This window comes from Atractosteus spatula, chromosome 4 (genome assembly GCF_055471065.1).
Source record: "Atractosteus spatula isolate fAtrSpa1 chromosome 4, fAtrSpa1.hap1, whole genome shotgun sequence".
In the NCBI taxonomy this organism is placed as follows: Eukaryota; Metazoa; Chordata; class Actinopteri; order Semionotiformes; family Lepisosteidae; genus Atractosteus; species Atractosteus spatula.
The window spans coordinates 50773223-50799953 of NC_142709.1; the positions used below are offsets into that span (position 1 = coordinate 50773223).

Genomic DNA, 26731 nt, shown 5'->3' on the forward strand with positions numbered 1-26731 from the left:
ACAGCAGAATTAACAGATCCAAAAGTGGCTTTGACAGTTGTTAATGGCAAGGTTCAGAGGTTTAAGTGGGTGACAGGTTGGCCAGGTGGAGAAAGCAGTATGACAATGACTGAGAAGTAGTGTCTGAGCCAGCTCAAGTGACACTGACACCAGCAGATGTCCAGAGACATGGGATGGAGCAAGGGATTGAGGCAGGTCAAGCTTCTCTCCTTGCTTAAAAAAATGGATTTTGCATGGAACAGAGACTTTTAGAAAAAAAAAAGATGGACCCAGATCATGTCTCAGTTTGAAAGCAAACTGCTAGATTGAAAATGTTGTCATGTAAAAAAAGCATCAAACATGACAACATGCAATACATTTATTGAAAATTAATGTTAATATTTAATGTTAACTCCATGCAAATAGGTATTTGCAGTGCATGTATTTTCTTAGGTCAACACACTGACATTGTTCCCCCACCTTTGGGAGACTACCATGTCTATTTGATCATCAGATATACATAATTAAACTTTAACTAAGATTTATTTGCATATTAAATTAAAACCAAAGTCAATGGCTTTCTAACTTTGACAGTAGAAGGAACAGAGCACCAGCAAACAAATCTGCCCCTTTTATTTAGTTCTGATGTTTAGATCAATGACCGTGATTAAGCTTGAGCAGAAACACACAGCGTTAAATATTTTCTTTGACCTGTCCCTTCACCACTGACGCCCTAGTGACTGCTTATGTATTTTTTATCCCTACCCTTTCTGTCCCCTTAAGATAAGATAAGATCACTTTATTAGCCATATACAATTTCTTGCATTAGGAATTCATCTTTTCACATACCCCAGCTTGCTTTCCATGAGACACAGACAGGGAGAGAAGCTTGGGGTTAGAGCACAAGGTCAGCCATCATACAGCACCCCTGGAGCAGTTGGGGTTAAGGGCCTTGCTCAGGGGCCCAATAGAGTAGGACTCCTCTGCCACCCACACGATTTGAACTGGCAACCTTCCAGCTACAGGCGCAGATCCTTAGCCACAGTGCCACCGCTCCACCCTTTTTTTTGATAAGGTTGCTATTCAAAATGTATTTTAGGACAAATCATTGTCAGTAGAGCACCAAGAAAAAAGTCAATAAAATATTAATGTGTCAATAATTTCAACACAATGGACTGCAATTTCAGCAACACTTCATTACGTTATTAATAAAAACAGAACAATCCCCCAGTGGCATTGTAACTTCTTCGGTTCTAATGAAGAAGATATGAGTAACGATTTGTTTTAGTTTTATTTTATTTGTTTTGTTAGATTTCTGTTATATTTAAAAAATCATTTTAGTAAAAATTGTAAACCTACTAACCAAACAAACAATTTAGGCACTGAGCAAAGGGTTATAAATATAACCAAATGTTCCAAAATATTTCAGTCAAAACTCAGACGATCAATAGGTGACACCTGTTGTGTGTTAAATGTTACTGAAAACATTAACCTACTCATGAGTAGAAGTAGTCCTGTTAACTCCCATATGTAAAAGCAATTTCAGCAAACAAGTCTCAAATTTCATATTCCGTGTGACTTTGAAAATTGAGGTGTCTTGTTTTACACAAAATGTGTTAACAAGACTTAAATACCTAATTTTCTAGACACACAGATGTACAACACTTAACACCCTAAATTGGAACAATGAGACTGGAGTCTCAAATCTCAATACAGCATCTTATTTTAATGACAGTTTTACTGCTAGAGTGAGAGAGAGTCTTTATTATCCCCGGGGGTGTTACAGCAGCAGTTTTGGTGTACAGACAGACAGAAGAAAAAAAAAAGACAGGAACAACAATTTACATACATATTTACATTGAAGGTAAAGCGTTAAGTAAGGATATGGCTACAGGTATGAATGAGAATTTAAATCTGTTGGTTTTGGAGTTGGGGAGTCTGTATCTGTGTTCTGATGGGAGTAACTGGAAATTAGTAAACAAGGGGTATGAAGGATCACTGCAGATTTTTGTTTTACACAAAATACGTGAATGATAGTGGAGAGGGCTGGAAGATCAGCACCAATGACCTTCTGACATATTTTCACAAGGCTGCCCAGTTTGTTCTTGCTTCTCAGATTCAGGTTCCCAAACCAGCATATCAGGGTAAAAGTTAGAACAGATTCAAGGAAGGACCGGTAGAACAAAATCAACAAGGAATCATCGACCTTAAAGTACTTAAGCTTCCTTAACAAAAAAGGGCGCTGTTGACCTTTTCTGAGGATCAAGTCAGTATTGGCTTCAGAATTAAGCTTGGAGTCCAGAAGAGTCCCCAAGTGCTTGCATTGTTCTACTAGCTCCACTGAATCTTCCCTGATGTAGGTTAGGGTGGGATTGGAGGTGTATTTCCTGAAGTCAATTATCATATCTTTGATATCTTTGATCTTTGATGGTTCTCCAGAACCAAGCCTTCAAAATGTACTCCTTTTTCATCAACAGAGGGTACTCTAGCAGTGCTACTGACAGGGTCCTTGCCCGAGCCAAAAACACCCCTTGGACAATCAAGTCAATCAGGAACTCCCGCCATAAAAAACACATTCCTTTGGTGCTTCCCTACCACCCCAACACACTTCTTATCCCCAGGACTATTAACAACAACTTTTCCATCCTACAGGATGATCCCTCCATTGGGGCCCTCTTTTCTGATTGCCCCATCATCTCATATCGCCGACCACCTAATCTGTGTAACTTTATTGTTCACAGCTCCCTCGACCACCCACAGCAACCATCCACACCAGGCACTTTCCCTTGCAACAGAGCTCACTGTATCACCTGCAAGTACAAATCTAACACCACACTCATTCAAGGCCCCTCAGGACAATTCCGGATCACCCAGATGGCATCTTGTACCTCCAGCAACCTTATTTACTGTATCTCTTGCAGTAAATGCCCAGCCATCTACATTGGAGAAACAGGAAGGAGACTGGGAGACTGCTTTAGAGAACATGTTAGGGCTGTGAAGATTAAAGATCTCTCCAAGCCCATTGTTTCTCATTTCACCTCTAACGGCCATGACCACTCTAATCTCTCCGTCTGTGTTCTCAAAAACGGTTTTCCGAACTCATACATCAGAAAGACTACAGAAACCAAAATTATCCTGCAGCTAGGATCACACCTTCCCCCTTCTCTTAACGACAGACTACTTTTCTTCTAAATTCTCTCTATTCATTGTAGGTTTTGTTTCACACCTCACTTCACCTATCCTGACTTCACACCTCCTGACTGGCCTCTCTTTCTGTCCCCTGCTCCCGCCCCTCGCTCCTCCTCTCTTGCAGCTTTTGTTCGCCTGCTACATTACCTTTGCTTACTGCCCTGTCTTTCTCACACCTGAAGAAGGCTCCACGGCCGAAACGTTGTGTTTTCTTTCTTCTCTTTTCAGCATGGAATAAACCTATTACTTGTTCCTTTGCAGCCTACGCATGCTGACACAGCTACCCACCTGAACTACTATATCATATCTTTGTTCTATGACACAATTAGCTTGAGGAAGTTTTGTTCACACCATTTCGCAAACTCATCAACAATTGGCTCCACTCGTTTGCTTGCAGCAGGCTAACAATGACAGAGTCGTAGGCAAATTTGATTATGTATAGGCTTGAGTGGTGATAGCTCTGCTCTTGCAATCGTTAGTGTATAGGACAAAGAGTAAGGGAGACAATACACAACCTATGGATATATACATATCAATACATTATATAAAGTAAATGTTATTATTAGAGAAAGATTATTCCCATGGGGTTGGGCATTAAAGGATTCAAACCCAGGTGTTTCACATGATAGCCTAGAATTCTTCCACAGATCCACCAATGCCTCCCATTGATGAGGTTACATTATGCAACCGTAAGTCATTCATAACTACTGACCTCTTTTTTAAAGTATTTACTTTTAAATACAATATGTTTTTAAAACCACTGTGTATAATATGTTTTACAATCAAAACCTAAAATAAAATTATGTTTTCTAATTACTATTTATACACAAATACTAATAATTTTTATACTGTAATGAAAAACAACAAAAAAAAATCTGTTACAGTATAGTATATAGTATGACTATAAGATTTACTGAACAACACACACACAGCACATTAAGCATTCACTGTGCCACCTGAAGGTTTTACAAAGTAGTGCAGTCTTACCTCAGATTATTTGAAGAAATAAAGGTTGGGTGTTACCATGCAGTGTAATGTGGCAAAAATAAGTAATTTAGTAAGTATTTTAGGCAAACAGGAAACTGAAGTTGCTATGAACTGTCCAATTGTCCAACAATCTCCTACCATTATGCAGCTACAATGGTTGCACATAATAAAATCTTCCAAAAAATCTGTTACTACAATTTCTACAACCTATAGAACTCTGTAGGCACATATAATCATACTTTTTACTCCTTTTAATGTTGTGATTCTGTTTATATATAATAATGTACCATCCTTCTTCTCACCATTCACAGCCATAAAACAATCAAAGGAACATATCTGCTCTCACAGGGCTGAAAAGTATCCTCACAGAATGAAACTGTTTACTCTTTTTATCTCTGTGCAAGCCTTATCACATAAGAAAAAAACAATGATTTAATTTAACAGCAGACAGCTATAGGTACAGTACCTTCAATATCAAAGTTGGAAGAAAGTAATTTTCCTCAGTGTATCTGGAATCAATGTCTTTATTGTCCCCCTAAAACAGAACCATGATATTGGCCAATGTTTGTAGTATTACAAGAAGCCATACAAGGTTTTAAGGAATGAAGTCCTCATGCTTTTTCCTTATGATACATTTCCTTTTGCCAGTTGTCTGGCACAGGAGCAAACACATAATATTACCTGCCTGCATGCTTGCTCATATTTATGGCTTTAGTGCAAATGTTTTTGAAATAGAATTTTAATTAATGCCTCTTTCATAAATGCCTAAATTTTCATAAACAACATTCTGTAAAGCACTTTCACTGAAACAATTATGTTACTTGCATCTTTTTTACATTTTATGCAAATAAATATGCATATTAGTCTCATACAAAAGTTATCTTGCCATAGAGTAAAATGATAAAAATAGATTCCATTAGCCCACAGTAGTACCACTATGGCAAGCTATTGAAAATATAAATAAAATACCAGGATCAGGGAAAGTTTCAGTTGGCTTTTTGTATCACTTTCTGCTAAAATCAACCGTAAGTTGCTTGAAAGGTTTGATCCCTGATATTATATATTTGATGAATCTTGTAAAGTCAAGAGGGCCAGGATACAAATAATTAAAACTGTCTGGTCTTGATGCAAAAGATTAGTGGATTAATGAGTGTATCCACTTGTGATAAAGACACCATAACCTTGCTGTGTTACATGAAATTTCTAGGAAGATGCTAAAATGGCTGACAAATTGCAGCTCAGTGTCAAATGTGACCCTGAAATGACAAGCTTAGCTATCTGAATAATATTTCCATTAAATATAAATGCAAAGAATGCCACCAATTATGAAATCGTTGAGAAAGAAAAAGAGATGTAAACACATACAGTAGGTCAGAGATGGGATTAGTTCCATGTCACATGCAGTGGAGGGGTTAGTAGAGATCAACATTTGGCAAATGTTTCTGTTGAGGAATTGGTTTAGACTGATTTAACAGCAATGGAAAGCTATAGGGTATAGGGACATACCCATGCTTTAAATGGTTTTACATAACCACAGAATTGATTAATATGAATTTAATACAGTGTCTTTTAAAACAATATTTTTGCTAATTTTATTTCTAGCCTTTTAATTTCAAAACTGTGATACTGCATTTGTAATGCATATGTATTGTGTTTATATGCATATGTATTGTGTTTATATAGTCCTGTGCAAAAGTAATCATACACCTCTTATGGTGTCCCATTTTGTGAAATTACAAAGTAATGCACATACATTTCAAAAAATAAATTTAAAATATGAATGCCCAAACTGAAGAGGTTTAAAGGAAAATACAGTGAATGTCAACAAACACTACAATGCTAGAGTAAAAAATATGTTTATTGCATAAGTATTCTGACTCATGAGCTTAATATTTGTTGGAAGTACCTTCAGCAGCTATCACAGCTGCAAGTCTTTTTTTGGGTACGTTTCTACAGACTTTGCACATCATCTTATGATGATTCTCAGATTCCTAACAAATCTGCTCAAGTTTTGTTAAACTGGGGGTCATTCATGGACAACAGTTTTCAGGTATTTCCACAGATTCTCACTAGGACTTTCACGTCAGAACTTTTGGATATTGTTGACTCATGGGCATTTTCTCCCATCTCAGCCATTAAACTCTAGTTCTGTAACTCAGAGGTGTTGTTTGCCTCACAGTGGCATACCTCACCAGTTTTCTCCATGCCTGGCTGCTACATTTGGAGGGACAGTCTGATCTACAGTACAGTAGGTATAATGGAAGCCGGTCCTGACTCCCATGTAGTGTGTAGTTTAGGACCCTGTGCAGACAGTATAATCCAGAAGTAAGTGGAAAAGGGCTACGGGGAAAACTTGGCTAGGAATGGAAGGGATGGCGAACAGGGGACGATGCCAACAGTGATCAGGTGCAAGGGGGGAGAGCAGGCAAAAAAGTCCAAAACAGTCCAAGGGGGAAATCCAGAGGCAGTCCAAAATTCAAACCAGGTGATCCATCCAAGACGAGACAAGAGTAAAATCCGGAATGGGATCCGGAACAGGAACAGGGAGTTAAAAACAAAATGACGAGGCCGGGCGATCCGAGCCCCGGACTCAGCTAGGTCAGGACACCGATCGGAAGCCTATGCCTTCAAGCCACGGACCTACAGTAGGGCGACTTGATGCTAGGCAGGCCTCCAGGCGTCTGTCTTCCAATGCAGAGTGAGGAATAGCGGGAGTGCCAGGCTTAAAAAATAACAGGCAAAACAGGGGGCAGGTGCACGTAATAAACTAAAATATGAAAGGGCCAGAGTGCCCTTAAGAGGATGGATGACGATTGTGACACTTGGTGGTAGAATATGTCCTCTATTTGTCGAGGACTGAGTAGAACATGCTCACAGTAATATTAGAACATTTAAAGAAATGCTGTACAATGACTACATCGCTGACTTGTATTGAAAACACCTTAATATTCATGATTATGTCTTTGCTTGCAATTGACTACCTAACCAAGGAGCCTCAAAGAGACCTCAAAGAAATCTGAAACCTCAAATGATTCTGAAGTCCTTTCAACCACTATTATTACACACAAACAGAAGCCACCCCAAATAACTGTGTGGTTAGTTAATGTAATTTTCTGCACATAAATTAATTTAGGTTTGCCATAACAAAAACATAGCAAAGAGTTTGAATACTTTAGCAATCATGATTTTTTTCATTTTTCATTCATATTATGTATTTCTTTTTTTGCTTTTTTTAGGTACCTAACACATATTAATTGCTATTCCAAAGTGTCATAACTGCAAGCTTTAAAGCAACAAAACATGATAAGAGTGAAAGGGTCTGAATACTTTTTCGAAGATCTGTATGCTGTATAATATTGTAGCGCATTTGCCCCAGGCAGCGGCTGAAGAGCGCCCGGCTGGGGTACACAGTGAGGGGCAGGACAGGAGTGGAAGTGGTCAGGTCAGGGTTTAGGAAGGTTGCTGACCAGTGCAGCTGTCCCACAGTAAAACGGGCGTACAGTCTGGGGAGATCGCCCTTTTTCCGTGTAAATAATTCCCTGGTTCTGCACCCCTGGGTGTTACTCTCTCTCTTTTCTCTTTCTCGCTCTCTCGCTCTCACTCTCTCTCTTGGGCTCGCGCTCTGGCTCGCTTGCTCTCGCTGGTGGGCTGTCTGGTGTCTCCCTCTCGGCTGGGCGTGGGAGTGCTGGCTGGCAGGTGGTGACGGAGAAAGAAATAAAGCACCGTTTAAAGCAACTCCACAAGTCTGAGTCTCTGTGTTCGTCCTCACCAAACCTGAATTCGTTACAATATTACACTAGATAGATTTTACCAATGTAAACTATAATAATAATAATAATAATAATAATAATAATAATGCAACCCTAAATTAAAATGGTGAAGCAATTAGAAAAAGAATGGATGGAACGATAGTAAAAAAAATAGCTGTACTCAATCACATACCAAAACACTTATTTAATGGATCTTGCATATGGAGCAGATATATATTATTACTGACTGCTCACAACTGCACATCAATTACATATAGCATGTGAGCACTGCTTATATTTTTGCCAAAATACAAAATGAAATTTGCATTAACTAAGGGATATTTATCATTACAGAAAGGTGCTTGCAAACTATGACTAGGTTTTATTAATTGAACTCATAGACTGTCATTGTCATGTCAAGTGTCTTCCCATACAATTATCTTTAAAAGCAGCACACCCTAACACACTTCTGAGCTTTGATATATATATATAAAAGCTACATAGTATTACTCCAACATTTTTGCTTTATACAATAACTAAAATAAAGTGACCAGACAACATAGAATCAAACAATAATTTGTTTGAGAATCAAGCAATCTGCATGGTGGTTCTGAAGTATTCCACTCACCATGAAGAAGAAATGATACAGTCTGATGCATTTGATGAATTTCAAGCACAATGGATGCATTAGTTCTTGAGGCTCACTAATTCCTCTCTTAAAGTAAGCTAAACAGACTCGCATTCTTCCTAGAAAATGGTAGGTTCGATTTTTAGACATAGGATTCGAATGCTAAATAATGCAACTGATTTAAAATCATTGTTGGAGAAAGTAAATGCAAAATGTTCATAGACCTCTTGACAAACACCTGGCCACTAACAACTAGTGGTAGATACTATTTACTTGTTATATGATTGTAGTTTTACTTAATTTAATTAAGTAGAATACGACTTAAAACTTCCAAACCTCTTTAACCTAGGCAAGTAACACACATCACTGATTCCCTGTACTGATTATTATTACATTTTATAATATTCTCAGAATTTCTGTGCATCATTTCTATTTTTAGTTGCTTTGATATTAATTTTCTTCCCTCAAGTCAGTGCATAGCATTATACTTTAATCAGCTTTTCATCTAGGATAAAGACTATCCTGGAGACATTAATAGCATTATGCACAACTTACATTTTTCACAGCCTAACATGAATCCTGTTATACTGTCAAAAATATTCACTGTTGCTAATACCTCTGCTATTTCTTTCTCACTTTATTATCAATTATACTACTAGTGATGATCATGTTATAATGCATATATGCCTAATATTTTAATATGGTAAATACAGTATTTTCACTTAAAGAGCTTAATTTGTTTCAGCCAACCTATTCATTCAGTTGCTTCTTTCATAGGTCTTAAATTGAAAACTGACTCCATTCTTCTCCCTCTAACCCTCATTTATATTTTAGAGATAAATCCCTAACTTTCTAAAAGCACCTCCCCCCACTAAGCAGATCCTTATAAATCTGTATCTGGGTCTAAATAAGGCATCAGAAAGAAGACTTGAATACATTGTGTCTGTTGTTCAATGCAAACTATCTGTTCTTTCATTTCCACACAGGATCACAAAAGAAACCATGTGCAAATGCATAACAATTGAAACTAGAGATAAATATACTTCTATAAAGCTGAATGATGTAATGACAGAACTTGTGGAGTTATTTCCCCCAGGGACAGGCTTGAAAACAACATGATCTGTCATCTCTAGCACAAACAACTCTGCAAATTCTCAAACAGTGGATGAGTTTGTCTCTTAGGAATCCTCTTTGAAGGATACTGAGCCAACAGTGAACACTGAAGGATATCCACAGATGCTTTAGGGAAAACAAGTGGTCTTTTTATAACTTACTCATCTTTATTTCAACACAAGTTTCAGAAATAAAATAACAAGATCTTATTATACGTTTTTTTCAAAAGCAAGTAACAGAAAATACGTTACTGGTATTTATTGAAACATACAGTAATGTGACAGCACACAAAGAACACTCATGTTTTTAAAGTGTTTGAATTTAATTGTACTTCAGTTTTGAAGTAGTGAGTTTACATTTAATATTACATTTATTCTATGATTCTATGCATCATGTTCTGAAATTTTCATCATTAGAAGCATTTGTTAAAATTAAGAAAATTCACTAATATTATTCAATCCCATGAATTCTGAAGAAGCACACAGCCGAAACGTTGTGTCTCTTTTACATTTTCCTTTGCGGCCTACGCATGCTGACGCAGCTACCTACTTGAACTTCATAAATATTATGTGCCTTATATCAGTCTGCCTTTATGTTATTTGGCTGACAATTAAGCAAAATTGCAAGTTTTAGTATTAAGTATCTGTACTTAATTTCATCGAGTACAAGGGGAAAAAATTATTCACTTCAACGACATACTGTACTAAAATAAGGTCAGCAGTAAAAGAGCAACAGGTTGTCTGCAGAATTTAGGAAAAATGAAAACTAACTTTTACATTCCCCTGTAGCATGGAGTAATATTTGACATACTTCCAGGTAATTTCTCTAACTACTGTATGTCATGTAGAATGGTTTGCCACTGCTCATCAAAGTCCGAGTTACCTCATGTACCATGATTACCAGGTGCTCTCACTGAACAACCCATCTATACAGCATGTCCTACAAATTCTTCTATGGGATTCAGAGCTGTCATTCTTACAGACAAGTTGTTTCTCCTTAAGTTCTCAAGCAAAGTCTAGTCAGGTTCTGGTCATGTGGCATGTTGTGGATCAAACCTGTGACAGGTCACCCAGCTCTCAAACCCTTCTTATGGAGTTTGTTAGTAACCATTGACGTAACTAGCACAGACCAGCAGCCTGATGGTAAACAGTCTGTAAAGCACAAGACAATTCCTGAAGGCCGTGTTACAGGGATCTTTGTCTTGGGCTCCCTTTGTGCTATCTAGTCTCCTGGTAAATTCTCTGAAACCTGTTATCCATGCTTTGAGTTCTCATCCTTACAGCTACCTCTATGGGTTGCACCATCTCCCTGTATCACAACTGCCTCGAACACCTCTGGTTGACCAGTCATCTAATGGCGTGATGTGAAATGGCCAGTCACTACTACATCAAATGCCGTATTATCACTCATTCTGCTGTTAAAGAATTGTACAACCCATCACAACGTATGTGTTACTCATGGTTCATGAGACTCAATGAAAAATGGCAGCAACAATACCTCAACATTAAACTTCACTGACATGACCAATTTCAGAAATTGACTGATCTAGAGACCAAACTATGATCCTTATGTAAAGGTCTTGGTCTTAGTATGGGGCCACACCCAGTGGCAACATGTTACTACTGATGTCCTTCAAACACCTGTTGATTTACTTAAAGGAATGACCATGGATTGTGGCCAAAACATGTATGAGGTTACAGTACGTCTCTTAATATTTCCCTCTTTAGTTATTCTGAGAAGTATATGGTCAGCTGAAGTTATTTTTAATGAAAAGGAAGTATAAGCACAAGCTTAACAAATGGTTTGAAGAAGTTCTACTTTTAATCAAAGTGAGGCTGCCCTACAAAAAGTTATGTCCCCTAGTTTTATAACCCTTTTTGTTTTGCTACTCAGAAGTACATTTTGAGAAAGTTAAAAAACAGCCAGTCAAGATCTTGTTTAATGCCAGAGGGTAGGGAATTGTTCTGGCAGTCATGGCCTGCTGAGCTGCTGACTTCGCATTATTTTCAATCTCTGAATTGTGAAGTACATTTATCTTCCATCTAATCGCTGTAAATTCTGCCTCTGAGCACCAAATAAAAAAAGGAACAACTTAATTGTTGCTAACACTACCCAATGTCTGTTTCAGCCAGATATCTATTGTAAGTACTGTGCATAATTGTATTTGAAAAAAACACTTTTTTATTTCAGCTGCCACTCTCCGGAGAAATATGTACCATACTTAACATGATCAGATAATCCCCTAGCAACAGCTATGGAAAGCAATGTAGCTCTCACTTTTTGTTATTTCTATAGCACTTAAGTCTGAGTGGTAGAGTTTAAGATAAGGGTATTTTGGAATATCTTCTGATAAAAGCTCAAGAGTCTACTTTGGTTAAAATGCTAGCTTTGAAGACTGAAAAGAAACCATTTTCAAGAAAAAAATATCCTGTAAAGAGATAAAAGGTTTAATGGATTCCAGTCTTCATTCAGAAATGGAAGAAAGTATGGCTTAAGGTACACATTTCATTTTTTCAAAATTTGGTTTGTTTATCCAAGCCTACAGTAAATCTGGTATTCCACATCCCTTTAGAGCACACACTACAGCTACTTGAAAGAACTCCAAGTACCAGCCTCTCTGGAAAGAGATTAGTGGGCTATGGTCCCTGATGTCATTACTGTGCTGTCCAAAGAGAATTAAAAACAAAAAATCTGCGACAGTGACTCAGCAGACGAATATTTGAAGGAAACATGGATTTAAAACCAAGAAATAAGCACTGAAATAAGAAAGACACAAATGTTAAGCGTATTTATATGTGAAAATAAAAGATCCTAAGCCATCTTTCAAATTTCCCTTAACAGGTAAGGAACTATGCCTTTATTTACAAATGTTTACTCCAGAATTACAGCACAAGATATGATATGATGCATAATTTACTAGGATTAAAATGTACTGATTTTAAATACATAAATAAGTACAATTGGATTTATTATTTGACAAAGTTACTCCTCAATACAAGAAATGAGGGCACAATCTTTCCACTTGACTTCACAGGCATACAGATGTTAAAATACTCTATGTGACATGATTCCAGATATTTTTCTCATTCTCAAATTGTCACACTACTTTTCGATTTTTAAGTGTTATACATTCAAATTAGCTGTAACTCTCACCAGGAAACTCAAGCTAAATGAAATGGAGCAAGTAATTTTTACATACACTATAATACGTCTAGTGCTGTTTGTATGCTGTAGTAAAAGTAAATCGATGTATATTTTAAATATTTCTAGATTCTAAAGCATTTTTTTTCTGGAAGAAAGCAGTGCCTTTAGTTTAAAAAACACTGTTAAAAAGCAACCTCAGATTGATTTTTTTCTTTCCTTTTTCAGTTGAACATCTCTTCAGTTTTACTAGAATATCAAATACATTTTAACTTACTTATTTCTTACATTATTCTTCTCAGTAACATATAACAGCATATGAATTAAAGAAAGCACAGGGTTCATTTTATTGTGTGTACCCAGCAATATAATACTCACACTAGTGATAATGCCACCTTTATACTAGCAGATTTTTATCAAATTACAATTTTTGTATTTTCCCCATGAAAATCAAATTGCAATTCTGAAGGACCACTCAAACATTAAATTAATACACAACAATAAACAGCAAATACAGTTTCTACCTTATAAAAAGAAACTCAGAAAAACTGTATATGATGCTATTTGTTTTGTCATTTGCAAATTATATCAAACTACAACACATTTTATGAAAGGGAATTAGGTGTTGCCATGGAAGCATTACAGTTTCCATCCATAAAAAAAAAACAAAGAATGCTTTACAGACTAAGAGTGACCCTACCAGTTTTCTTAGCTGATCTTTCAAAACTATCCATGACTGTTCACATTTTTCCACTTACAAAGCATCATAAAGTAACTGTATAATGTTAATAATAACAACTTAATAATTAAAATATATAAAGTCTGTTTTTACATTAAGGAAAAAATATTGCCTTCAATGCTCAGCAAACATACAGTATAAATCAGGCAGTAGGGAACAACAGTGGATAAAAATATAATCAATCGAGTTTTACCTTCCAAGGAGAGGATCTTGCAAACTGCACCATACACAAAAATTAAATGTGATACAAAAATGAGAAAAAACATAAAACAAAAAGCAGATCAAGTGCTATTCATGGTAATGCTTAACCGGTGTACTTCAACTGTAACTTCCCGTACAACAGGAAGAAGCAAAATACCACCTTAATGAATTTAATTCATTACTGTCTATTTTCCGCAACCAAATCTATAGCTGTAACTCTATGGCCAAATCTATAGTTGTAAATGCATGTCTTTACAGTGTCTATATATTATGGGCACTACGGACAAAATATAATTTTGTATTTGGTGTTTTCATTGTATTTAGTCTGTAGTTTAAAGTCAGATGTCATTCATTCTACCCCTTCAGTGTGACTAAAGCAGTGTCCCCAAAATGTTGAAGCGGACACAACTGTATCATGAGACAGATGCACATGTACAATATCTTATTTATCATGTCAAAAGCTGGACAGCTCTTTTTGTTTTACACTACCCACTGCAACACAAAGGGCTGACACAGCCCTGACTGATAACAGATAGACTTACAGGTCCATCAGGTACATTATAAGACAAGTATCCTCTGGGCTGACTCAGCTCCATTCAGCCCTGGCAGTACTGATGATGCCCCTCTGCATAATGTTTACCAGCTGAGCCATTCAGAAGACTTAAAATGTATCTTCAAAAGAAACATGGATCAATTGGGTTGAGCTCTCTTCTAACTCTTATTCTCTCATATACAGTATGCAAGGTATTTCTGTCTATGACAAGTTTTTGGCAATTTAGGTTTTCAGCCCAACATGGAATTTTTTCATTACACAAACTTTGGCAAGGGGGGAATCTCATAATGGTTTTGAATAATCTTCAGTACACTCCTTAAATATGTTTATTATTTTCCCTTAAACATTTCAGTTTTCTCTAAGCATTCAGCCATTTGTGCTGTTGTGAAGATTATTTTATGACTAAATCTAAAATTCCTAAATCTGAACTAATTATTTTTTTCAACTGAACTAAACCATTCTTACAAAGCTATGCATTTATTCACAGTGTAGATTATTATTAATTACTGTGCTTCATTAGAAAACTGGAAGAGTGTTTTGCATTTTTATGACATTATGCACTTATCCCTCCATGTCCATGAGTTCTAGTTCCTAACAAGTTCCAGTTCTTTGACATAACCAGTTGCACTATAGTGCGTACTGTGAGCTCTGTCCTTCTAAGGTAAACCATAAAAAATTATAGACTCATCTCAATTGGGCTAAACACACTGCAAATTAATATTGCTTTGATTTGAATGAAGTAGGGTAATTTCCTCTAAGTATGTAAGTATGTTTAAGCATACTGCTCTAATATACATTACAGGATACTGTACAGTATATATGCAATCTATGATGCATGTTTGTCTTTATTCTTTGTTATTATTGTTTATTTTGTAGTTATCAATTAGATGTGATGGATATATACTGTAACAATCGTGATGGATCTGAAGCTGCAGAAAAGTTGCTTTCCATTCCAATAACTGAAATGATGATTGTTCATTAAAAAATTCACAAATCCCATTGACTTTTATATGGCCTTGCTTGATTTATCTGCACTGATAAGTGAAGCACAGACATGACACACAAGTTACCATTCGGTCTGGATATCCAGTATCTCTAGGGATTCAAGAAGGATACTGAATAGTGGCTTGCTTGTAATTTCTCCCGTTTTTCCATCTACTCCAGGGCAAATACCATCTGGACCTGGAGATCTGTTAGTTTTAGAGCCCCTAATCCTTTCAGTGCATCTGTTTCAGTTACACAGGCTTGTTCAAACTCATCGTGTGTCAGGTTGGTAATCTGAGATATAATATTGATGTCTTTTCTAGAGGACACCTGAGGAAAGAAGAAATCAACACATCTGTTAACAATTTGCCACCTATCAAACGTCTGCTACAACTAGTTGTGTTTTTTTCCAAAAGTATTTATCCACCACCTACAAGCTGAATACATTTTTAATTTTTTTTTGTGAAACTGTGTTTTGAGGTTCACATTCAAAATGCAAAAAGTAGCTTGGTAATATTTTGGTAGGATAGGTTTGGCTTACCCAATCCTCACCATTCAGAGAGGAGTTAACCAAAAAATCCACAAAACAATGGCCTCAAATTTTCACTGAACTGAATCAAAAACAAAGCTGATATTTATGGTAGGGCTGCTTTTCAGAAACTGTTTATAACTAAGGCATAACCTGGTGTAATGAGCACAAAACCTGGACTTCTGAGCAATGGAAGAAAGCAATATGGTCTGTTGAGTTGTCTTAAACTCTTCTGCCTACATCTAGACAGGTTTACATTTAAAGATAGCTAAAGGAAGCCTTCAACCCACAATGCCTGTTCCCTGCTGTTAAAATTGGTGCTGGATCTGTTATGGTATGGGCACCCACATCTCTTTGGAGTCATTGGATCTGATTATTAATCTGCATAAAAGAATTATGATCAAGGAATATAAAGTCATTTTAGGCAACCAGGTACACCCTAGGGAGCAAACATTGTTCCCTCAAGATGTTGAGAAACATGCTGCTAAATGGATTCGAGAGTGGTTTCAAGAAACACCAGGATGAAACCTTCCATGAACACCTTCCATGGCCTCCCCAATCACCAAATCTAAACATCATTAAACCTCTATGTCAAGTTGTGGAGCACAGAGCGTGGAGAAGATTTCCACATCCTTCATCTCTCAAAAAACAGAAGGCTTCTTAAAGAATAAGTAATAGGTTTATTCCATGCTGAAAAGAGAAGAAAGAAAACACAACGTTTCGGCTGTGGAGCCTTCTTCGGGTGTGAGCTACGGGTCATCAGCCTACGCATCCTGACACAGCTACCCACCTGAACTTCTTAAAGAACAGTCCAATTTCCCACTTGAAATCAGAGTTCATTACAGTAAGTCCTTCTAAGAATACTGTACAAATACGATATAAAATATAATTATCATTTCAGGTGAGTTTAACCACCTGGAGAAGATTTTGTGCAGAAATAATGCTGGGATTTTATTAAACCAGGAAACAAAAATGAGAAGTCAGTTGTTGTCAGACTGATGTATTAAGGGCAGATCTCCAGTTTAGAGATCTGTGCAAAATAAAAGCACTGAAAGCATTTTATTCTGCTATGAAAGCAATTCTGCCTTTGCTGTACATGTATACTTATTTCTTTTGATTAAATCATCCTGTTAATTCAGTTTCCTAACATAACTCTCAAACAGTCCTTGAGCTCTCAAAGTATTTTTTTAACTCCAGCACTATTAAATGTAATACAGACTCCTGTGTACTGTTTTTCCAAACCATGTGTTTCAAGCAAAAACAACAAATTAATATATAATATAAATGATAAAAAATAGAATATATAATAGAATAATGTATAATGTGAAATGTGGAGTGAAATAAATTATCTTTACAATTTACACTGAAACAAATAACAAGCAGTTCAAAGAGATAAACAACAGAACATTACATTTATATAATCTAGCAGGACAATAAATCACTGGGAAGCTAATCATCACAACTTTGAAAATTAGAAAATGTTTTATTAAAATTGGTTGTTCATTTTGTTGCCATGACTAGCTGGGGAATGCAACCTGCCAACTGCTTAAACATCTTAAACCCCTTATTTGTTTTAGGATTTACAGATCCTGCTTCTTTTTTAAGGTTTGAAATCGACCACATCAATAAAATAAATGAAAAAAAATCATATTTTGAATTTTACACAAATAGAAAGAGACAAAAGAGAATATAACAAGACTGGAGTATATTGGAGGTATTTTTAATGATGATTTCCAGTCTCAAAAATGTTACTGCTTAAGAAAAGAGTTAAAAGGCTACTCGTTGAACTGGAAACATTGGAATAGGGATGTTTTAATACTGTAAAGTATGTCAATTGATGTCTTACATAGTACTTTTAATGTACTGTATGGTTATTCCTTCTGGTTTCTAGAAATTGAGGGTGAGCACAGATAGATTAAGCTTTTTTAATTCTCATTAGAAAATAACAATATCCCACCATTTTGAGTAACAGTATAAAGAAAGTTTCATAATAAACAATAGTAATGCAACAGTTGACTAAAACTGGCAAAAAAACAACATTGTCATACAACAGAAAATGAGAAGTTATACAAATGACAGACACAAACACAAAGCAACACAAAAAAATATGATTTGATTATCCTTAGTTTGCTGCAACTGTCTCTTCCTTCCTAACACCTGTGTCACTGCCACTAAATGAGGAACATACTTATTGGTAGATAAAAATGTTTAATGACTCATGACATACTGAAAATATTGGTTTCAAGATACTGTCCAAAGCCATCACCAACAAACCTATCTTGGGTTAAGTTTCAAATCAATTTTACTGGGCAATAAATGTTAAACAAACTGCTGTGGTAAAGGAATAAGGAGAAAGAAAATCATTGCAGCCTCACTTTTCTGAATGTCTAAAATTACATTTTCTATTCCTTTGATGCACTGTTTTCAATTTATTAAAAACAAAACAAACAAATATGCCACCCCTAATTGATCAATAAGTTTAACATATTATTATCACAATCTCTTATTGCATTTGCATTTTCATTGTAGTGTGCTCTCACGAGGTACCAGTTCTGTAAGGGTTTGGGCATTTACTGGGACAATTATTAATTGTAGCAGTAAGTCACAAAATGATTCTTTTAATGGCCTTAGAATCCAACCATGCGATATAACTCAAACAACGCACACACACAGGTACTAATACACGAGGATACATTTATTAATACATAGAATATGCATGTAAACCTAACAGATCTTATCGTGAGGGTTATCAGAATACAAAAGATATATATTCATTCAGTTACGAAGAGTTACATATATCAAGAGGTCATACGTTCAGTATGTCATTCATTTAGACCGTTTCTTGAATGAACTTGGTTACAACTTCTACATTAGATACTGAAAACAAGTACATAACTCTTAGGAATTAAATTGATATCATCTGGTTGGGATAACAATTGAATTCTCGAGCAGTAATGCAGTGAAGTTGAATACTCATCCAATCTCTGGGGATTCAGATCTCCTGCAGACACAAGCAAAGAAACAGTTGCAGGCTTGTTGCTGTCCAATCCGCGCTCTCTGGCTCCGTGCCAGGCTGTGCTGTGCGGCTTGCGACGGTGCGCTGCTGATGCTCTCTGAAGACCGGATAGTTAGTGTTGACTTTAACTAGCGAAGTTTGTGCACAGGAGAAAAGATGACTGTGGGTCCCAGCAGGTCAGGAACAAGACCGGTTCGTTCCTGATGAAGCGCTAGTTCTGAATAGTGATTCAGCTGTCCACAGTTCCAACCTGTTCACGAGGGTTGCTGCTGGTGCTAACCTCGGGTGGATCCTTTGGTTACTCTCTGGCAACCTCCGCTCTCGACTCTTAGAACAAAGGAAAGTTCTGGCACTCGGACACACTGGCCGTTACATGGTTGTCCGGGCTGAGTCTCAGGATGGTCAGGAGGCGCACGGCGAGAATGTCCTGCCCTTGGGAGCCTTTCTGCTCCTGGGCCGTCCTGGCCTGGAATTGTCTCTTTGGAATTCTCCTCAAATTCTCCTACGTTGCCTGTTTTTACCTGGAGGAACTTCAGCTCGTTCATTGGCTGCAAGTTTCATGGGCATCAGAGACCCACGTGGGTTACTCTGCCCTACCAGTTCCTGATTGGCTGATGATGAGTAACCATGCCCTCTGACCTTGGGGTGGTAAACCACTTGGATGAGGCTCTCCCTTGGAATCTTGCAGACTTTTAGGCGCCAATGGATGACCATTGATCATGATAGCCAGGCTTAGCTAAGTGCATCCCCATTTGGGAGCTGTCCCTTATCAAAAGAAAACATCTTTAAATCAGCCTGCATGAATAGCTTCTCTGTGGCTGCACCACAGAGATGAAGAGAGAGATGGGGCCTCACTGGCAAGGGAACAGAAAACTTAATTCCTGTATTTTAATAAGCCTTGCCGCTACATCATATACATTTTACTCATATTGTGGTGTGTTGCCTGTTGTGTGATCCCATCCAATTTGAAATAAAATACTGTACCATAAATTTGCCATAGAAAAAACTGGCCTTAAGAAAAAATGATCCCATTACTGAACCATCACAATTGTTGACAGTCAGTTCTAATTAAGGTTCAGGTAGAAAAAAAATATTGATCAAGGAAATTTCAGCTAAAGCAAAATGTTATAAGTAACAAAATAATCATCTTGAACAAACAAAACACAGTGCATTTCTCAAACCATTATGAGAACAATGACCTTTAAGTTAGGTAAGTTGCTCATAATCAGTCTTCTTCAAATGTTTTTCCTGAGCTCAGGTGCAAGAAATGAAAAAGTTCATCCTCAGCTTGCTTTAAGGTCTTGAGAACAAGAAGGCTCTTCAAACAGTGCAAGGTAGTCAGCGGAAACCTCAGCTGACTGTCGCCACATGTCTTTTGCATGCCTTTTTAAATCTTTAATCAACTTTTTATCTCCTATTTGAAAAATGAAGTAGAGTTCAGGTTTCCTGTGTCCCTGAACTGAATTGTTTCTGAACCTATTTTTCTTTAAAAAAAAAGCTTTTAAAGTCAAAACAATTATTCATTACACAGTGTAATATGTGGATAACCTTCAAAGCACAATATTAAAATGACACATAAATTGAAAATAGATGTAAATGTTGAAAAAAAAACACATTAGGGACTAAAACTGTCCAAATAAGGTAAACATCACTAAAATTGTTCTCTCCGTGAGCAAATAACAAGCAACATAACAGTAACAACAAATACAGACGCTAGATTTTGAGTCTTATTACAAAACACCACCGGAGAAATTGCAAACACCTCAAACCTGCATCGCCAACATCTCTGCTGTAGGTGATACTGTACTGTACATCTTACAAAATGATACAAATTATGCCTATCAGAGTTTGTTAATTTGATTTCTTATATCATATTTACTGTATGTGTGTTTGTGTAGAAAACTCAATATTGAACTTCAATACTCCTTAGACTTAATATATTTTTATTTTAAAAATGAAGTAACCCACAGAAAACAACGTGGATGTCTGTTGTTTTGAAAGAGACATCAGATATGCGATTGCCTGAGGTTTGCAAAAATACCATGGCAGAATATAGTCACACACATCAAATGCTCTAATTAGTATGCCAAATCTGTTTGTCAGTTGTATGAAATGCCTTTCTTTTCTTCCTTTTCATGCAAACTACAGCACATTACATGTGTACAACCTCTATGTACCGGAATTAAATATTAGTATTACATATTAGTATTAAAAATGCATTCTTATTTTGAAGTTTTTCCTCTACAACAAGGAAATCATATACTGTAATTGCCTTGTGTGTACACAATCTGAAACACCTGACACACTGTTGGCTTACTGTCACCAAATGTATCTGTTTTTTTCTGAAAGACTCTGATTAACACAATCAAACTAATGGTTTAATGTGTTTGGGAAGAGCATTACATGTTCACACAAGACTTACAGTATAGTGTCTTACAGGCCTAATCTAAATCTTGCATGACATGCATGACCTACAGTACTATACAAACTTCCACACACATGCACTGCCTGACATCACCCCTCAATGTACTGTATACTGTAGTTGGTACATAAGGCTGCTAATGCAATCTCTGTGTTTCTCATTTTCTGTGGTCAAATCAGTCTGAACAGCAACTGCTTTAAATGCAACTAAAATAGCCCGTGATTCCCTTTATCTTGTGCATCAATTACTGGACCTGCTTGTGAAATCAGACAAACAAATACATTCTGCATATCATTAAAACCGATGTGTTCATTCAAGCTGAGCATTTATACAATTTGTTGAAATGTACAGTATGCCTCTTCTTTAGTTTTGAAAACCTTACATAATTATTGAGTAGTTTGTGTTGAAGATCATATCTTAGGAATCACAAGACGGTTTCTCTTAGCCCAAGTGTTCATATAGAAACACAGACACATCAATCCACTCATTATCAAAAAGCTCATTACGGCAGGTAAAGATTTTGCAATCTCAGAGCCTGTCCCAAAAATGCAGAAAAAAAACAAAAAACAGGATACCCCTGTGGAAATCAAAATAAGTGCCACAATAAGACCAAACTTGAATGTTTGAATAAGCTAAGTCATGGACGTTATACATTCTTGATAAAGATACATTTTAAAAGTCCGAATACATCAGTTCAATTACTACAATAATGACGAATAAAGGTCTGTCTTGAAGGGCCAGCCATGACTAAGTAAGGAAATGGTAGACAGGTAGTCAAACCACAACAGCTCATGGTCCATATGACTGCCCCTCTAGATGGGATGCCACCATCCCCAGCCCCAACACACAGTAGTCCCCATTCTAGCAGCTGGGAAGAACGTAGACACTGGGGTAAAGTACCTCACTCAAGTTACAACAATATTGTCTGCCACTGCCACAGGAACAGCACAAATGAGACAAGGCTTTCCAGCCCAGTTTGAACATTTCATTCTACTTATCTGTTAGTTCTATAGCCAGTACTAATTGTACTGGGAACAACTCTCCAAGTATGAAATCCTCTTGAAACACCTTTAGAAAGGCACAATTCAGAGTGGCTAATGACACAGAATCTGCCCAAATTACAGGCTGAACCTTACATTACAAGTACCAAGTACATTATCAGACCTGGGATATGTGTTCAGCCAAATGCGACTGGGGTTCCCTGAGCAGAAATACACAACTAAGTGTGATAAAACAACCAAGGCACAGTCTTAAGACCGGAAAAAAAATCTTTACAAACAATTGTTGCATATTCAGATGGTACAGGGACAGCTAAGGATTAAACAGTAATCAGAATGAACTGCTTTCAGATTATGTCAGGGTATGTTTTCACCATTGTTGAAACCATCTTGGCTAAAATCACAGAGCATAATTTGAAAATAACAACAGCTCTAAAAAATATGACAGACATAAAATATTCACTCATTTGTCTTTTCTTTAATGCATCACTGATAAATCATAAGAAGGTGCATGTGTCATAAGAGTATCCTGAGGTTAACTCTTTTCAAGACAGCTAAAAAAAAGTATTTCAAATAATTTATGCTAAAGATAAAATAATAAGCAAACAGAATATGCCATAACAATTTATTCTGCAAATGTTGGAAATTAGCTCATGAAAACATAGAAGGGATCTTTCTAGTCAACGTGTTAATTTGACGACTCCCGACAGTACCTATACTTATCAACATCATTGTGTCTTTCAAGTGGGGACCTGCATCAGTGTGTGTTGGCTGCAATGGAACAAATAAAGGTTAATTATACAATGAAAAGTAGAAAGAAGAACCCACTGACTTTGTTATAATTTGGAGACATTAATGGTGTCACGAGTCATATTATCAACAGATCAAAACTGATAGAATTGAATTCCCATTTAAAAGCATTTACAGAACTGAGACATTGAATCTCTGATCTGGATGCTGTAGATACATGGCTTGTGTTACATTTATCAGCCAGAGGACTTACTTTTTTCGACTAGGGATAAATCACACTGACGAATCTACTACATTTTTTAACTCAATCTCTTTTTTTCCGAGCTCCACTATACTGAGATACTGCATTTTCCCTATCGGAGCACCAGGCCAATTTCTGCAGGTTTGTTTCTGATGACAAATAAATAAAGAACAATCACAATTTAAAATTGGTATTTTAAAACCAGCCTACTATAAAATAAAACTTTTAGAAACTTCAGACATTTAGAACAGTTCAAGCTAAATTGTAATACTTTCTAGATTCAGCCATGGCTTGGTCAAAGAACTTCACATTGTGTATGGTCAATAACAAAGGTTTGATTGAATACAATTCAAATGTTTTTGTCTCACACCTGAATAAATCTGAACTAAGTAAACTTAATTACTTGGAAACCAAGTTGGATTTTCTAGATTGAATTGCACAGCACCTCACGACTGAGACCATGGCATTGAAAATCAAAATTTTAAGAAAATAATTAAATTCCCTGTTTAGACATCACATTGAATTTCATATCCACATATCTTTGTAGAGTCATTATTTGAATGGCTGACATACTAGGCAGTTTTTGAGACCCTGCAGGAATAAATGTTTTGCTGCTATTCCTGCCATTAGATTGACACAGGTGGTGTACTATTAGATTCTGTGCTGATAAGCTTTACATTTAGCATGTCCTTCTATAAGTATACAGTTTAGAAACTAGATTTGATCAGGAACAGTGTATGTTTTCTCCACGCACTTCACTTGCCTATTCATTCTCCCGCAGAGGCAATTGTAGTGCAAATCACTAAGCTAAAAGAGGAGCTACAGGACATTTTACCAGACTGTTTAGCTCCAATTAAGTGCACTTTGCTTGACATGATGCAAATGGCCATTGAGGAAGGCTCTTTTGTTATATATCTTTTATTGAAAAAAATAAAGATCTAACAATTTGTGCAAGCAATCATCCCATCGCACAGATCACTCAGACTCCAAGCTGTATGCTCTGATGCATCATCATGCTGACTAGAGGTTTATATGACCAAAGTAGTTGACTATATACAGGCAGGCTTTATAAAGAAGGAAAAAGTATTCTTTTCAATTTGTTACATCTTGAGGAACTCATCTGGGATGCCTGCTTTCACATTTCTTTGACTTCTCTTTGGAACATCTAATTTCAGGGCTGGTCATCAGTCTATTACCTTCGCTCTTGTTACTTAACAATTACTTAACAATACTAAACATTTTTGTATTGCCCTATGCAGATCATACATTGTTTTATATAGACAATGTTTTTCAATTCCTGCCTCAAGGTCTTAGTATTCAATGATTTTGGAGCTTTATATGTGTGTAAACGAGGGTATAATAAAGTGGTCCAACTCTGCATCACCATTAAATTGTACGATAAAAAAATACCTTTCTTCCACAAAATCAAAGTAAATAACATGTACTGTACATGCTGACCTGGACAGATGGATGTATTATCCCAATTCTCTTCATATCCCAATATGGATGTTCGCATCATCCATATTAAAAAATGTACTCCCTTGTCTGATTTTTCTAGCTCTATTATTACTCTTTCTCCTCCCTTAAGCTATTGGGTTAGATTGCATTCCAGAATTTTGAAATTCAGATGAGAAGGAACATAACAGAGTTATTAAACTATCCATTTTATAGCACGGACATTTTAAATTTTAGTCACTTTAATTGTGTACCTGCTTTTACCCTGACATTGTTATATACTGGAATCCACTTGAAGAAATTCTGATCTCACCACAAAGACTTCAATATTTGTTTTATTCCAGGGTACAAATATTGAAATTGCACATTATAGATATAGAATTTTTTAAAACCAAAATATCCTATTTCATTGTTTTCTATATTTGTTTCTGGGAAGTACCTGACAACATTTTCATGATTAACCACATTATACTAAACACCATAAGGATGTATGACTTGGACATCTCACGATCACCCTGACACATTTCTGTATATCTTTTAAAATCACATGAATTTTGCCCAATTTGTACTCTTCAGTTATCATTTTACTAAACATTCATAAATGTTTCAAGTCAGGTTTCATTTTGGTTTTACTATGTAAGTGCATTAGTACTAACCATGTTCTGAAATATTTTTAGACATCCTATTTTCTTTTTATAAAATGACTTTCCACATATAAATATGTTAATCAAGTATCTCAGCCTAATACTGTGTTAAATCAAGAATGATATAACATTGAACCCCTGTACAAAACTCCAGAATCATATAACATTGGCATCCCAGATAAGTGAAAATATTATTTTTCAATTAAAATATCTATCTTACAACATAGGTGCATACAATAAGAGAGGAAGAAAGAAACATTTGTATTTCATACAAGCTAGTTTCAAGATTGTACAAAGCAAAGAAACAACAGCTCACCTAAAACTCCTAGCCTGTAGTTCAGGGTGACAACGATGACGTTCCCATAACTGGCTAGAATGCTCCCATCAATCATGTTTCCTGTTCCCTCCATGTAGGACCCACCGTGGATGTAGACCATTACTGGCTTCAAGCCATTCTCATCATGGATATCTAAAAATAAAGGAAAGACACCCCGTAAAGTTACAAAGCAAACATAACAAGAACCTTTTTAAAACTGAAAACAATACCAAAAAAACAAAAAAAACACTAGTGCCTTCAGCCCATCTTTACAGGAGAAAGGCCTGCTGCTGTGGTTCAGTTTTGATATTTATTAACAAGAAAATACCAAGTGTTATTAAACATGGCCATACTTTATTTGTTAAAATGTCCTAAGGTATGAGGCTTTAACAGAATCGTTTGCTAGTTGACAATCTCTCTTATTTGTTCGTAGAGAGATATGAAAATCTCTTATACAAAAAGGCAAAAGAAGTGTTAGTTATTTTCAGTCATGTAATTTTGCAAGTGACTTCTGGCTTCTCAGTACTGCAACAACAATGTTATAAATCAATTGTAAAATTAGCATTAAAAAATATACGTTTCAAATCTAGAGTGATGTACAAGTACAATTTTCTCTCTTTTTTTAGGAGGTAATCATATTTATGATAAGGATTTCTATGTATGTAGCCTGTATACAGTATATAGACTTTAATAAAAAATTAAGAGCAAATAAATGATCAAATTAAACTACAGGTGAAGGTAAATCACATACATTAATATTTTAAGAACATCAAATTAATGTAGACCACTCTAGTTTTGATTCATGTAATATATTAATACATACATACAAGTACAGTACATGATAAATTATAATATTAGTATGACAAAACAGCAAAATTACAAATAATATAAATGTACAACTTGCAAATTGCATGAATTCACAACATGTTATACAAAAATGATGACTGCAAGGTAATCTGTTTTATCGCAGGACTGACTTTAGTATCAGTCCACATTTTCTTGTTTCGTGTCCATCTTTTAAATTTGCCTTAGGCCCATCTGGCTCCCACTTGAAAACAGTCAAAGTGCTAATTACAAACTAGGCGAGACATTTTCCA

At 36.2% G+C, this 26731-nt stretch overlaps 1 protein-coding gene across 1 annotated transcript in view; it reads right to left on the bottom strand.

Annotated features, from left to right (window-relative positions):
• Positions 1-26731, bottom strand: part of LOC148836495 (neuroligin-4, X-linked) — an 87358-nt gene that overhangs the window by 26071 nt on the left and 34556 nt on the right. Inside the window, exon 4 of the mRNA XM_088913541.1 lies at positions 25635-25787. Coding sequence (XP_088769667.1) covers positions 25635-25787 — 153 coding nt within the window. The remainder of the gene's footprint in view (positions 1-25634; positions 25788-26731) is intronic.